At 47.5% G+C, this 14789-nt stretch overlaps 1 protein-coding gene across 10 annotated transcripts in view; it reads right to left on the minus strand.

The window, feature by feature from the left end:
- RAB11FIP3 (RAB11 family interacting protein 3) overlaps positions 1 to 14789 on the minus strand; it is a 79324-nt gene that overhangs the window by 38313 nt on the left and 26222 nt on the right. For all 10 annotated transcript variants that reach the window (XM_089896461.1, XM_022594339.3, XM_022594337.3 and 7 more), the window contains exon 2: positions 659 to 752. In XM_089896461.1, coding sequence (XP_089752587.1) covers positions 659 to 752 — 94 coding nt within the window. The remainder of the gene's footprint in view (positions 1 to 658; positions 753 to 14789) is intronic.

Genomic DNA, 14789 nt, shown 5'->3' on the forward strand with positions numbered 1-14789 from the left:
TATGATATATAATGACACAAACGCAGGAAGATGTTCCCTGCAGATTGTGGATGGCAAACACACGTGTGGGTGTTCATTGTGTAAGTCTTGCAATGTTTTTGTATGTTTGGAAGTTTTCATCAAAAAAAACAGTTCTGGGGACTTCCCTGGTGGCTCAGCAGATAAGACTCCATGCTCCCAATGCAGGGGGCCTGGGTTCGATCCCTGGTCAGGGAACTAGATCCCACATGCATGCCACAACTAAGGAGCCCCCGAGCCGCAACTAAGGAGCCCATGTGCTGCAACTAAGAAGCCGGCAAGTCACAACTAAAGGAGCCCTGGAGCTGCAACTAAGGAGCCGGGCTGCTGCAACTAAGACCCGGTGCAACCAAATAAATAAATATTAAAAAAAAAAAAATTCTGGGGAAAGGGGCAGTAGACTTCTAACATTACAAATAAGTAGCTGAGTCAGTGAATTCTGGAGGACAGTGCGTGAGGAGCAAAGAACGAGGTGGGAGAGAGGGCCTTCTGAAACCTGGGATGTTTCAGGGGCTCTAAGGAGGAGAAGGCTCAGCAAAGGGAGCCTGAGGAGTGAGGGTCACTAATCGGGGGGCGGGGGGCTGAGGGAGGGGGCTGAGGAAGGGGTGAGGCAACAGAAGCCCACGGTGGGGTGACTGACCTCCATTTCTGATCGCTGTGATCCCTCGGTAGAAGTCTTCGAAACTAATCACGCCGAGCCCACTGGGATCCAAGTACCTCGTTAAGTCCTTCACCTGCAATGGCCAAGTGAGAATGTTATCGGAGCCTTCACACTTTGGGTGGTGGGGGGGTCGTGCATGTGACATCTCACCACATTCAGAGAAGCAGGCGGCTTGCAAGGGGCAGTGCTGCAAGTAAGGGCCATTAGGTCCTCTGACTGGAGTGCCAGCAACAGCTCCAGCCAGGGCACAGGTGGCATCTGGGAAGATGCTGCCAACAGTGCCCAGAACCATGAACCATGAACCACAGAATAAGACCCTGCTCTCAGGCCAAAAGCCATGCTTCTTGAGTGTGCTGAAGTTTTAGGCATTACTGCAGTCAGGATCCAGGCGCTATGCACAGCACAGACCCACCCATCCCGACAGGCACCCCAGCCGTGCAGAGGCCTTAGTAAAACTGACTCCAGCAAGTAGACCCTGGACATCAGAAATAATAAAGAGTAAGTGGGATAATACACACATGATGTTCCAGAGAATGAAACTCTCCAAAAAGAAGATAAGTTTCTGTTTGTAAGTATAAACTGGATTTCATCAAAATTTAATACTTTTGCTCTTTAAAAGACACCCTTAGACAACACTGTAGATCAACTATACTCCAATAAAAATTAATTTAAAAAAAAGACACCATTAGTATAACTAAAAGACACAGACTGGGAGAAAATATTTGCAAATCATATATCTCATAAAGGACTTGCATCCAGAATGTATAAAGAAATCTTAAAATTCAACAAGAAGACATACACAATTCGTTTTAATGGGCAAAAGATTTAAACAGACATTTCATCAAACAACATAAATAAATAGCTGATAAGCACATGAAAAGATGGTCAAGATCCTGAGTCCTTAGGGAAATGCAAACTGAAACCATAAACGGCTGTAATGAAGACAACTGACAACAGCAAGTGTTGCCGAGGAAGTGGAGGCACAGGAACCTCCAACGCTGCCAGGAAGGGTGGGAAATGGTCTGGGAAATCTGGAAAACCAGGGCCAACCACACAACACAGAAACTCTACTCTTAGGGATCTTCGCAAGAGAAAGGAAAACGTGGGTCCAAACAAAGACGTGTATGCAAATGTTTACAGCAAGCAGCATTATTCAAAACAGCCAAAGAGCAGCAGCAATCCAGATGTCCACCAGCTGAGGAACGGATAAACACGATGTGGTCCCTCCATACAAAGGACTACTCTTCAGCCACGAAAAGGAATGAAATACTGACACACATACAACATGAAAGAGCCTCAAAGACATTCTGCTAGATAAAAAGCTGGGCACAAGAGACTACAAATTATATCTTTTCACTTACAGAAAATTTTCAGAAAAGACAAACCTACAGAGCTCAGTGGTTTCCTGGGATTCTGGGGTAGAAGCAAGGGTTGACTGCAAACAGCACAAGGGATCTTTCTGGATCCCTTTACAACATCTAGAGATGTAAAACTAGGCTGAGGTGAAGGGTATGACTGTATAAATTTGCTAAAATTCACAAACTGTACACTTTAAATGGATGAATTTTTTGGTATATATGTTATACTTCAACAAAACTCTCAAGAAACAAATGAATAGAAAGGTAAAAAGGATTCAAGGGAAACTGACAAATACTGAAGTAAGGCAAAGAAGATCTAATATATGGATATTAGAAGTCCCTCAGAAGAAAAATCAAAGCAAAGAACAAATATTAAAACTATACTTAAGGGACTTCCCTGGTGATCCAGTGGTTAAGAATCTGCCTTCCAATGCAGGGGACACAGGTTCAATCCCTGGTCGAGGAACTAAGATCCCACATGCCTCAGGGCAAGTAAGCCTGCGTGCCACAACTGCGGAGCCCACACACCACAACTACTGAGGCTGCGCGCTCTGGAGCCCATGCACCACAACTGGAGAAGCTCTCATGCTGCAATGAAGGTCCCACATGCTGCAACAAAGATCCTGCATGCTGCAACTAAGACCCGACACAGCCAAATAAATTAATTAATTAGCCAAAGCAATCTTAAGAGAAAAAAACAGAGCTGGAGGAATCAGACTCCCTGACTGCAGACTATACTACAAAGTTACAGTAATCAAGACAATATGGTACTGGCACAAAAACAGAAATATAGATCAATGGAACAGGATAGAAAGCCCAGAGATAAACCCACACACCTATGGTCAACTAATCTGTGACAAAGGAGGCAAGGATATACAATGGAGAAAAGACAGTCACTTCAATAAGTGGTGCTGGGAAAACTGGACAGCTGCATGTAAAAGAATGAAATTAGAACATTCCCTAACACCATACACAAAAATAAACTCAAAACGGATTAAAGACTTAAATGTAAGACCAGACACTATAAAACTCTTAGAGGAAAACATAGGAAGAACACTCTTTGACATAAATCACAGCAAGATCTTTTTTGACCCACCTCCTAGAGTAATGGAAATAAAAACAAAAATAAACAAATGGGACCTAATGAAACTTAAAAGCTTTTGCACAGCAAAGGAAACTACAAACAAGACGAAAGACAACCCTCAGAATGGGAGAAAATATTTGCAAATGAAGCAACAGACAAAGGATTAATCTCCAAAATATATAAACAGCTCATGCAGCTCAATATTGGAAAACAAACAATCCAATCAAAAAATGGGCCAAAGATCTAAATAGACATTTCTCCAAAGAAGACATACAGATGGGCAAGAGGCACATGAAAAGCTGCTCAACATCACTAATTATTAGAGAAATGCAAATCAAAACTACAATGAGGTATCACCTCACATGGGTTAGAATGGGCATCATCAGAAAATCTGCAAACAACAAATGCTGGAGAGGGTGTGGAGAAAAGGGAACCCTCCTACACTGTTGGTGGGAATGTAAATTGATACAGCCACTATGGAGAACAGTATGGAGGTTCCTTAAAAAACTAAAAATAGAATTACCCGAGGACCCAGCAATCCCACTACTGGGCATATACCCAGAGAAAATCATAATTCAAAAAGACACATGCACCCCAATGTTCATGGCAGCACTATTTACAATAGCCAGGTCATGGAAGCAACATAATGCCCATCGACAGACAAATGGATAAAGAAGATGTGGTAAATATAAACAATGGAATATTACTCAGCCATAAAAAGGAACGAAATTGGGTCATTTGTAGAGACGTGGGTGGACCTAGAGACTATCATACAGAGTGAAGTAAGTCAGAAAGAGAAAAACAAATCTCGTATATTAATGCATATATGTGGAATCTAGAAAAATGGTACAGATAAACTGGTTTGCAAGGCAGAAACAGAGACACAGATGTAGAGAACAAACGTATGGCCACCAAGGGTGGGGGTGTGGGATGAATTGGGAGGTTGGGATTGACATATATACACTAATATGTATAAAATAGATAGGTAATAGAACCTGCTGTATAAAAAGTAAATAAATAAAATTGAAAACTATACTTAAAAATTCCCTAGAATAAAAAAAAGTTTTTAACTACATATTTGTTTTCTTCCTTATTTTTTTCCTTGAGACTTTATCTTATTATTTTTTTAATTGAAGTACAGTTGACTTACCATGTTTCAGGGGTCAACTACCTATTGAGAGAATATATCACATCCCTAAGAATATCAACTCCCATCCCCAAAAGACCCCATACAAGACTTATTCTGGTGAATTTCTTAGACTTTAAAGGAAAAGAAAAAAATCCTTTGAATATGCAAAAATCAAGTGATTTATAGAAGAAAATTAAATGATCATTAACATTTCTGGCAGCAACACCAAGTAACAAGGGATATTCGAATTCCACCAGGCCATGTGTTGTTGAGGACTGGGATCCCCAACACGACTGAGAAAGGAGAAAAAGATATAAGACTGAAGATGCCAGGCAAATACCCTATAATCCTGATTTTGAATTTTAAGTACCACCATGAAGCATCACTCATGATGTACTAAAAACAAAACAATCACTTTCTATTCTGTCCACTTAGCAGTCAGCACCCCTCGCACCCAGGTGAAGGTATTTACATTCCAATTCCCATTAGAGGGAACCAGGACCCTTGGAGAAGTGCTAGGGAAAGTGCAGGCTGAGCCTGGACTATCTTGTCATCCCTGAGAGCAAAGATGCTGTGAAAGACTTTGTCAGGTCAACATCAAAGAACTCAGGAGCCAACCTGAAAGTGAGCTGACCTGAGCACTGACTGGACACACCAAACTCGCCTCAACCCACAATGGAGTGACTGCAGTAAAAGTCACTGATCATCACTGGAGACACTAGGGAACCCACTTACTACTGTGAAAACTAACCCATAAAGGGAAAGAATCAAGTGGTGGGCCTGCCTTCCCTACACAGGCATAATGGGGCCACAGTATATGAACGAGGGCAATAGCTCTGTACAGAGCATCCCAGCTACTAAGCGCAGCAGCGATGGGACCAGAACAGCAGGTCCTGCCCGTGATCCTTGGTGAGGTAACAACACGTCACACATCACACAATACGATGTTCAGTGCCCCCAAGGGCACAGAAGACACACCCAGACACCACGTGTCTCCTGATGGAACCGCGAGACACTGCCTGAATCCACCCGGAATCCAACTGCCAATTTACAGGAAATACAATGATCAACATGTGTTAACAATACTGAGGAATATAATCAACAAAACCCAGTCCGTGAGACCCTTGACAGAGACAGACAAGGGACCTGCTGTCTTTAAGGGAAAAAACGATGGAGAGGAACCTTTATTAAGAGACTCAGGGGCTTCCCTGGTAGCGCAGTGTTTGAGAGTCCGCCTACCGATGCGGGTTCGTGCCCCGGTCCGGGAAGATCCCACATGCCGCGGAGCGGCTGGGCCCGTGAGCCATGGCCGCTGAACCTGCGCGTCCGGAGCCTGTGCTCCACAACGGGAGAGGCCAAAACAGTGAGAGGCCCGCGTACCACAAAAAAAAAAAAAAAAAAGAGACTCAGGAGAGGGACGTCCCTGGTGGTGCAGTGGCTAAGAATCCACCTACCAACGCAGGGGACACCGGTTCGAGCCCTGGTCCAGGAAGACTCCACATCCCACGGAGCAACTAAACCTGTGCGCCAAAACTAGAGCCTGTGCTCTAGAGCCCGCGAGCCACAACTACTGAAGGTCCCAAGCCTCGAGCCTGTACTCCTCAACAAGAGAAGCCACCACGAGGAGAAGCCCGCGCACTGCAACGAAGAGTAGCCCCCTCTCGCCGCAACTAGAGAAAGCCCACGCACAGCAACGAAGACCCAAAGCAGCCAAAAATAAATAAATTAAATTAATTAATAAAAAAAAGAGAGACTCAGGAGACACACATCAACCTACTACCATGCAGGGACTTTCTGGGTCTGGACTCAATTTTTTTTTTTTTTTTTTTTTTTTGCGGTACGCGGGCCTCTCACAGCTGTGGCCTCTCCTGTTGCAGAGCACAGGCTCCGGACGTGCAGGCTCAGCGGTCATGGCTCACGGGCGCAGCCGCTCCGCAGCATGTGGGATCTTCCCGGACCGGGGCACGAACCCGTGTCCCCTGCATCGGCAGGCAGACTCTCAACCACTGCGCCACCAGGGAAGCCCTGGACTCAAATTTTTTAAAGCTTTTAATCGTATTTATAAGATAACTAGAAGCTTGAATACTGATTGATGCAGGATACTGAACACTGATTATTTGATGATATTGAGGAACGGTGGTTAATTTTTATAGGTGTGACAATGATATTTTGGTAATTTTTCCAAGTGCATTGCTTTTTTTTTTTTCTTGGCCACGTCATGTGGCATGTGGGACCTTAGTTCCCCGACCGGGGATCGAACCCGTACCCCCTGCATTGGAAACATGGAGTCTTAACCACTGGACTGCCAGGGAAGTCCCAGCACATTGCTTTTTTCATATATACTTATTGAAATATTTAGAGGGTAAGGCATATATGTGGTTACATGTACGTACCCAGCTGGCATGGCTGAGAAGTGTCAGGGCAGGGGGGCGCACACCAGGGAGGCATCACACAATTCTCTCTAGTTTTCTATAGGCTTGAACTTTCCATAGTGAAAATAAGAGAGAAAAGGAGGAAAAGACCAAAGAAGAGCAAGACAGAAAGAGAGGAAAGATGGGGGGAGGAGAGGGAGCAAAGGAGGAGGCAGTCAGCCAGGGATAGGGCGGACCTTGGACCACAAAGGGCTGACGCATGGACAGGGCACACTCGGGGAGGGGTACAGGCAAACAGGGCGCTCAGCGGTGGAGAACCCACTCTGGCCAAGGCCCCCCACAAGCACTGCTCTGTGCTGGGCAGGCTGGTGGACGCTGCCACAGTTAGCCCTCTCCCCCATCTGTTGATGTGCGTGGACAGGGACCAGCTCAAGCCAACTGACCCACAGCTCAGGATTCTCTAGCCTTCCCCCATCCCAGGGCCCATGTGTTCCTGAGACACTGGGCTTGGAAGTCCACGCAGCAGCTGACTTCTTGAGACCATGGAGTCTGAATCCTCCCTCCTTATCTCACGAAGGCCTTCATTCCTAAAGCTCCTCGCTTGCTGGGGACCTGAAATCCACAGCGGCCAATATGTCCTTAAGATTCCTAAGGGGACTGCCCTGGTGGCCCAGGGGTTAAGAATCCACCTGCCAATGCAGGGGACACGGGTTCGAGCGCTAGTCTGGGAAGATCCCACATGCCGCGGAGCAACTAAGCCCGTGTGCCACAACTATTGAGCCCGTGCTCTAGAGCCCGCAAGCCACAACTACTGAGCCCGAGTGCCACAACTACTGAAGCCCACGCGCCTAGAGCCCGTGCTCTGCAACCAGAAAAGCCACCGCAATGAGAAGCCCGTGCACTGCGTGGAAGAGTAGCCCCCGCTCGCCACAACTAGAGAAAGCCCATGCGCAGCAACGAAGACCCAACACAGCCAAAATTAAAAAAAAAAAGAGTCCACTTTATTTTTCTTTATAATTTGGAGGATAAATCAATGTCCATGCAGCTGATGACTGGGGGATCGTTCTATTCTCTAAGCCCAAAGTACTCCATTCAGAGGCCTTCAGGAAAAACAACGAGCCTGGAAATTAAGAACCTGCCCTTTCTTGCAAAGAAGAGACAGAAAACCAAGCTCAGAGAAGTACACCCCATCCAAGCCAGCTAACACCCGTCGGGCAGACAGACACAGGAGACCACAGAAACACCCCAGGAGAGAACCCCACTCTGCAACCAGCTGCAGGCAGACGGGCCCAGCTTCCATGCGGTTATTCTAACAAGAGAAATTTACTGGCAAATCATATTGTTTCTGCTACAGACGTGCAGACATAATCTGCAGAAGCCAGAACAACTTCTCCAACCACAGCTAACTCCAGCCACAGAAGCCCCAGTCACAGAAATCATGGGAAAGCACAGCCCTTCACAAGGAGAGTGACCCTCCTTCCTGCACCTGCTGCTTACCACTGTCCTTGAAGTGTAACATTTTCAAAACAGCTTGTCTTTTATCAGAAGCACCTCAACCTAACTAACATTTACAGAACACTCCAGCCTATATAAGTAGAATCCCGACAAGTGTTCATGGAACATTTATCAAGACAATCTATATACTGGGCCATAGAACAAGCTTCAAAAGACTCAGGTCTCAAGTCAACATCATTAACCATTAGGGAATGTAAATCCCCACTGTAGTGAGGTGCATGTGTATCTGAGTGGCCAGAATGTAAGACTGGCCACACCACACACACCAAGTGTTTGGAGGATGAGCACTGGAATTCTCCTACACGCTGCTGCCAACTGGAAAATTCCACAACCACTTTGGGAAACTGTCTGGAAATTCCTAAGAAGGTTAGTCTTATTCCTACCACACAATCACACAAAAGAAGTCATTTCACTTCTAGGTGTTACTCAAGAGAAATGAAAGCAGACGTCCAAAACAAGGCTTGTAGACAAAGGATAACAGAAGCCTGATTTGTAATGGCCAAAAAAATGGAGACAACCCAAATGTCCATCCACACAAGAATGTATAAAATGTGGTATTCCATGGGGGGAAAAAATAAGCAGCAGCAGCCATGGTGACAAGAAGCAAAATGCTCTAGGGCCTCCTATAGCAATTCATAAACTTCACACCGACGTGCGGGTGGGCAGGCGGGGGCGGGAGAGAAGCTGATGGTAGCTCATCCCGAATGTCCACAACGAGGCCTGCAGCTCGCCCACCTAAAGGCATCTGACCTTCTTTCTAGGAGCATCTATAAAGCAGCTAAACTACGTGCCGTATATATACAACGGCTTTCCCTGCTGCTGAGAACTCCTCTCAGCTGTCCTGGGCTGCTCTGCCCAAGCACCTGGAGGGACCAGCCAGTGCCCGAGGCATCCAGAGGCCATCTGCCTCTGCACCTGGAGGGGTGATCCTAGATCACCTGTTACGATGAACTGATTAACCGCCCCTGGTTTAAGGGGGAGGGCTTAGAAAATTCTAAAATAAAAGCATCATGCTGGTCTTAGATGGACAAGGTCATTCCTCATGTATCATGTTCAGGAATCCACTTTTGTCTTTAGACACAGGTGTTGCAGTGTCGCCAGCCGTGTCCTTTGTGGATGGAAGGCGCCCACTCAGAGCCCAGCTGTACCCCGTGACTGGGAGGCTCTTCTTGCTGTGCTTTGGGACAGGGACACCAGAAGCTGCCGTCTCCCTACGTCTGTCATCGCTAGGAGTTTGGAGGCTTGCTGTTTGAAGATCTTGGTGTGGGAGGTGGGGGTCAGGGAGGCTGGGGTCTGGGGCAGGGGCACCTCCAGCCGCTTCAGGGAACGCAGCCGTTCCGACCACCTTATTTCTTTAACTGCTTTATGGACATACAATTCACCAATTTAAAGGGTACAATTCAGCGGTTTTTCGTATATTCACAGAGCCGTCTCCAAGTTACTTTAAAGACAATAAAATCTTAAAATGCACACGAGAATACTCGGGAAAATATTGTCAAGTGGAAACACTCAAGCTTTATGCAAACGTGCTGAAAACATGAAACAGAATTTACAGGAGTAACAGAGAACATGTCTGTTCAACTTATGCAACCCCGTTAATCAGGGTGAAGAGGAGGCACCGCTGGACGCAGAGGCCTCTCCACCCCTCCCTGCATCTCAACTCCCAGAAGGGGCACTGTGGGCCCCCCCAAGGGGCTACGAAAGGGTCCCCCTCATGGCTCTTCTCTGGATCAAGGACGATCGGGCCCTGCTCCCGGACATGTGAGGGCAGCGTGCAGTGTGCCCTCCAGCCTGTCACCTCTCTGCACATAACAGAAGTGGAGGCGTCATTCCTTACAGGACACCCCTGGACTCCTAGCCTAACCCAGGCCCCTTAGAATAAGTAAAGGAGGAAAAGAAGAAACCGCACAGTTATCCAGCACAGGTACGCACAGGTATGCAGCTCAGCATCCGCGGCGCTGCAGGCTGAAACAGGACAGACCACCCCCACTCCCGCCCGCCTGGCTCCATTCGGAAGCCCTTCTTTCTGCTCTTCAGCTTTGGATGGTTTTGGGGGTTCACTGCCTCTACGTCTAACTAATGTGCTCCTGGTGCTATTTCGTGGCTTGTCAAATTTACATGCTGCATTTTGGCCTCCTATGATGAAAAGCAAGAATTCAACACCACCCTCCCACCCCAGTTTAGCTAGTCCTTCTGCAGCGTTCACATCATGGAGTACAGAAATATTTTTCACTGGAGAGCACTGCCTTCCTTACATAATTTCTTCCTCTGCTTAGCAATTCCCTTGCTTTCCATGCCTCCACTGTCCACACACCTACTGCTCTATGCAACCTTCCCCAGACCCCCACCCCCCCGGCCCCACCCGACTCCTTGTGTTTCCTCATGCCGCTGCTCCTAGCCCGCGTTCCCACCTTCCATGCTGGGGACCCTGTCCTCCTTTCTTAGTGCCCCTCATCTCACAGAAGCCCCTGCAGCTTCGTGAGGAGGGGGTGCGTGGTGTGCATCCTGAGCATCCTTATCTGAGGCCAGCACTCTCCCCTTACCTGGGCAGGTGCCTGCACCCGGCTGTAGGGTGGAAACCTGTCCCAATGCAGTGGGAAGGCCATCCACCCCACTCCTGCACGTGCTGTGGCCTCTGATACCAACCCCATCATGCTTTGTGTGCGGCCTGTTTTAATCTCCCTTCTCTTTATTGGCAGGATTCGCCATATTTGTTGGGGGTACTTTTTCCTCACAGGAAGAGCCCTTTCAACTGGAGACGCAGTCCTCCTGAAGGTCCCTATGACGGTGTCTCTGGGCCCCTCCCCACAACTGTTGGTCTGGCAGTGCACCTCATTAATCACGCTCTCGTCCTTATATTTCATCTCCTAGTATCTCTGCCTTTTAAAGAACTTTCTGGGATGTATTCTTGACTTGATCTTCGTTTTTAATTTCTTATTAAAGAAATGCTTTTATTTCGTTTTTAATTTCTCAGGGTGTGTTCTAGTTCTCTGAATGTGATGTGTTCTTTAACCTGACAATATAAATCGTTTCATTTTCCAAGTTTTCTTCTGCTCTCTGCACTGACTCTGTTCCCTTCAAGTGCCTTCCACTTTTTCTTTTTTGTTTTTGGTCTCTGCCTTTCTTGCTGGAGGCTTCCCTAAAGTATCTGAGGTCCCTGACCATCCCTCTATACTTAAAAGTGGTCACTAAAAAGTTGACAAGCTGGGCTTGTCGACTGGGGACCTTACTGCAGGTGCCTTGGGCAGAGACCTGGCTCTGTGTCGTCAGCTGCTCCGGGACTGGACGCTGTGGGGACAGGGTCCTGAGAGGGCTTGTGAATATGATGGGATAGCCATGTGCGGCAAACATGAAGGCCAGTGCGTGTGTTAACTGTAGCAGATAGCTGGTCACAAAAAAGTAAGCTGTTGTGCTGTGAGGGCCACATGGCTGGACCTGAGGGTGGCCAGTAGGACCCAAGGGCTGTTGCCTGCCAACCACCAGCAAGAAAACAGGGATCCCAGCACTACAACCACAAGGAACTGAATGAGCGTGGTGGAGGACCCTGAGTCCCAGGTGGGAATGCAGCCTGGACAGACACCGGGCAGAGGGCACAGCCAGTGCAAAGGGCCGGAGGAGGCGAATCCGTGGCACACAGGGAGCCTCAAGGAGGCCAGTGGCTGGAGCAGAGGGAGCGAGGGGTTGGCAGCAGAAAGGTGGTCAGTGCCCTGGGAGAGCTCTGAGCACAGGAGTCACAGGATTTGCCTTAACACTACTATCTGGCTGCCTGTGAGCCAAGGCTGCAGGGTGGGGCAATGAGGCAGTGCTCCCACAAGCCAAGCAGAGCAACAGGCGAAGCCTGAGAAGTGGTGGGACTCTGGACGTATCCTGACGACAGAGCCAGCAGCGTTTCCCAATGGATCATAAGTCGGGTGAGAGAAAGACGTTTTGGCCCGAGTCGCTAGAAGGGTGGGACTGCTGTTTACTGAGATGGGGACACTGCAGGTGGCACTCAAAGCTTCAGCCATGAGTCTGAGACGTCCATCTGACATCCCAGCATGAGCCCAGCATCCAGGAGTGCGCCAGGCTGGAGAAGTGATGTTGGGGGTCATCAGCACAGAGGCCACATTTACAGTGTTAGCCTGGGAGTGAGTGAGACCGAGGGGGGAGGAGCAGCCCTGGGCCTCCGCCCTGGGTGAGGAACCAGCGAAGTGAGACTCAACAGCCAGTGGTGTTCAGTGCTGTGTGTGGCAGGGCAGGCCAGGCAAGTGACGCACAGTCACAAACCAGCGTAACCATGACAGCACAGGTGTCCAGAGCATCTGCGGCTTTCCTCACTCTGACCTAGAAATGGGGCTGCCTCGTTGAGCCTTCACTTTCCGAAGGCTTTTAATGCCTACTGCTACTTTACCTTCAGAAAGGCTATGATGGCACGCTTTCAAAAATCTTTTAGTTGTGATAAAATATACATAAAATTTACCATCTTAACCATTCTTAGGTGCGCAGCTCAGTGGCATTAAATACATTCACACTGCTGTGCACCATCACCCCCAGCATCTCCAGAACTTTCTCATCTTCCCAACTGAAACTGTCCCCACTAAGCACTAACACCCCACACCCTCCCTCCAGCCCCTGGCGACCTCTATCTACTTTCTGTCTCTGAACCTGATGTTCTAGAGACCTCGTAGAAGGGATCATACAGGATTTGTCCTTTTGTGTCTGGCTCATCTCACTGTGCAAAATGTCCTCCAGGTTTGTCCGTGTTGCAGTGTGTGTCAGAATGTCCTTCCTTTTTAAGGCTGAATGGCAGTCGCTGTATGCATACACCACGTTCTGTTTATCCATTTATCTGACCATGGACACTGGTGTTGCTTCCACTTTTTGCTGACTGTAAATAGTGCTGCTATGAACAAGGATGTGCATATATATAATGGTATAATTTTAAGAAGAAAAAATGTACATGCTGTGTGATTCTAACACAATGACATTTAGCAACCTGGGTAAATATTATCATATTACTTCTCAAGAGGGTCTACGTGTAAAACGCTAGTGGTTTTTTCCCATTTCCTAGTCTCCCTCCACAGCTACTGAAGCACTTTGAATTTTATGTCCTCTGTTTGAAACTGGTTGTTTTCCTTTCTTGGATCATGGACACTTTCCCCTACTGTATTAGCATCCTGTGGCTGCTATAACAAATTACCACAAACTTAGGAGCCTAAAACTACAGAAACCTATTCTCTTACAGTTCTGGAGGTCAAAGTCCAAAATGAGTCTTTAGGCTGAAATCAAGGAGTTGGCAGGACTGGTCCCTCCTGGAGGCTCCAGGGGAGAATCTGCCCCTTGGCCGTCTGGCTGCCAGCATTCACTGAGGCTGGACACCCCAAGCCCGACTTCCATCGCCACACAGCCAAGTCCTCTTCTCCTCCCACCTCACTGTTATAAGGACCCTTGTGGTTCCATTGAGGGCCCACCAGGATAACCCCATCTCAAGGCCCTCAATTTAATCACATCCACAAAGTCCCTTTTGCCATGTAAGGTAATGTTCACAGGCTCCAGGGAATAGGACCTGGATATCTTCCGGGGCCACTGTCAACCTACCACACCCAACTTACTTTTTTAAAATAACACTTTATTGAGATACAATTTCCACCCTTACTGTTTTAAGTCAATCCACTCCTCTTGGAAGAAATTCAGCTTGCCTGAATGTTGATTTTATTTTACTTTATTAACATTTATTTATTTATTTATTTATTGAAGTAGAGTTGATTTACAATGTTAATTACTGCTGTACAGCAAAGTGATTCAATTATACATATATATACATTCTTTTTTATATATATTCTTTTCCATTATGATTTATCATAGGATATTGGATATAGTTGTCTGTGCTATAAAGTGAGACCTTGTTTATCCATTCTTTATATAAAAGCTTACATCTGCTGACCCCAACCTCCCACTCCATCCCTCCCCCAACCTCCTCCCCCTTGGCAACCACCAGTCTGTTCTCTATGTCCGTGATTCTGCTTCTGTTTCACAGATAGGTTCATCTGCATCATATTTTGGATTCCACATCTAAGTGGTATCAGACAGTATTTGTCTTTCTCTTTCTGGCTTACTTCACTTAAGTATGATAATCTCTAGCTGCATCCATGTTGCTGTACTGAATGCTGATTTTAAATCTTTATTCTCACCCGTTTGGCAGGGGCCCACTGCCATGGTCCATTTTGCTCAATGCTATACCCCAGGGTGAGAATGGTGCCTGGCCCATGGCAGGTGCTCAGTAAACATTTACTCAGTGAAAGGAGGGCTCTGTCACAGGGACCAGCAGCTGGATGCAACAGTGGGGGGCTGGTCGAGACCCCCTTAATGCGGCCAGATCAAACCATGCCCCAGAAGAACATATGCGTCTCCCAGAGCAGGTGGCTGCCCAGAGTGGACTTTCATGTCCCCCTTTATGGGGACAGACCCCCACCTCCCCACTGGGGAACCAATGTCCTCTTGGACCCTGTGCTCTGCCTCAAGGAAAGGCCTCTCTCTCCTTGGTGGAGCAGGCAGCCCAGAGTCACCATGTAGGGACAGTGCCTAAGAAAGACACTGCCACAGAAGCCCAGGCTGCTACTGGTGGCCCCTGGGCCCAGGCTGGCATGGCATGAGTTGCCCCTGAAAACAAGCT

The sequence above is a fragment of the Delphinapterus leucas genome, chromosome 15, assembly GCF_059928025.1.
Source record: "Delphinapterus leucas isolate spDelLeu-1000000601 "Yukka" chromosome 15, BTC_Dleu_Yukka2, whole genome shotgun sequence".
NCBI classification, from domain to species: Eukaryota; Metazoa; Chordata; class Mammalia; order Artiodactyla; family Monodontidae; genus Delphinapterus; species Delphinapterus leucas.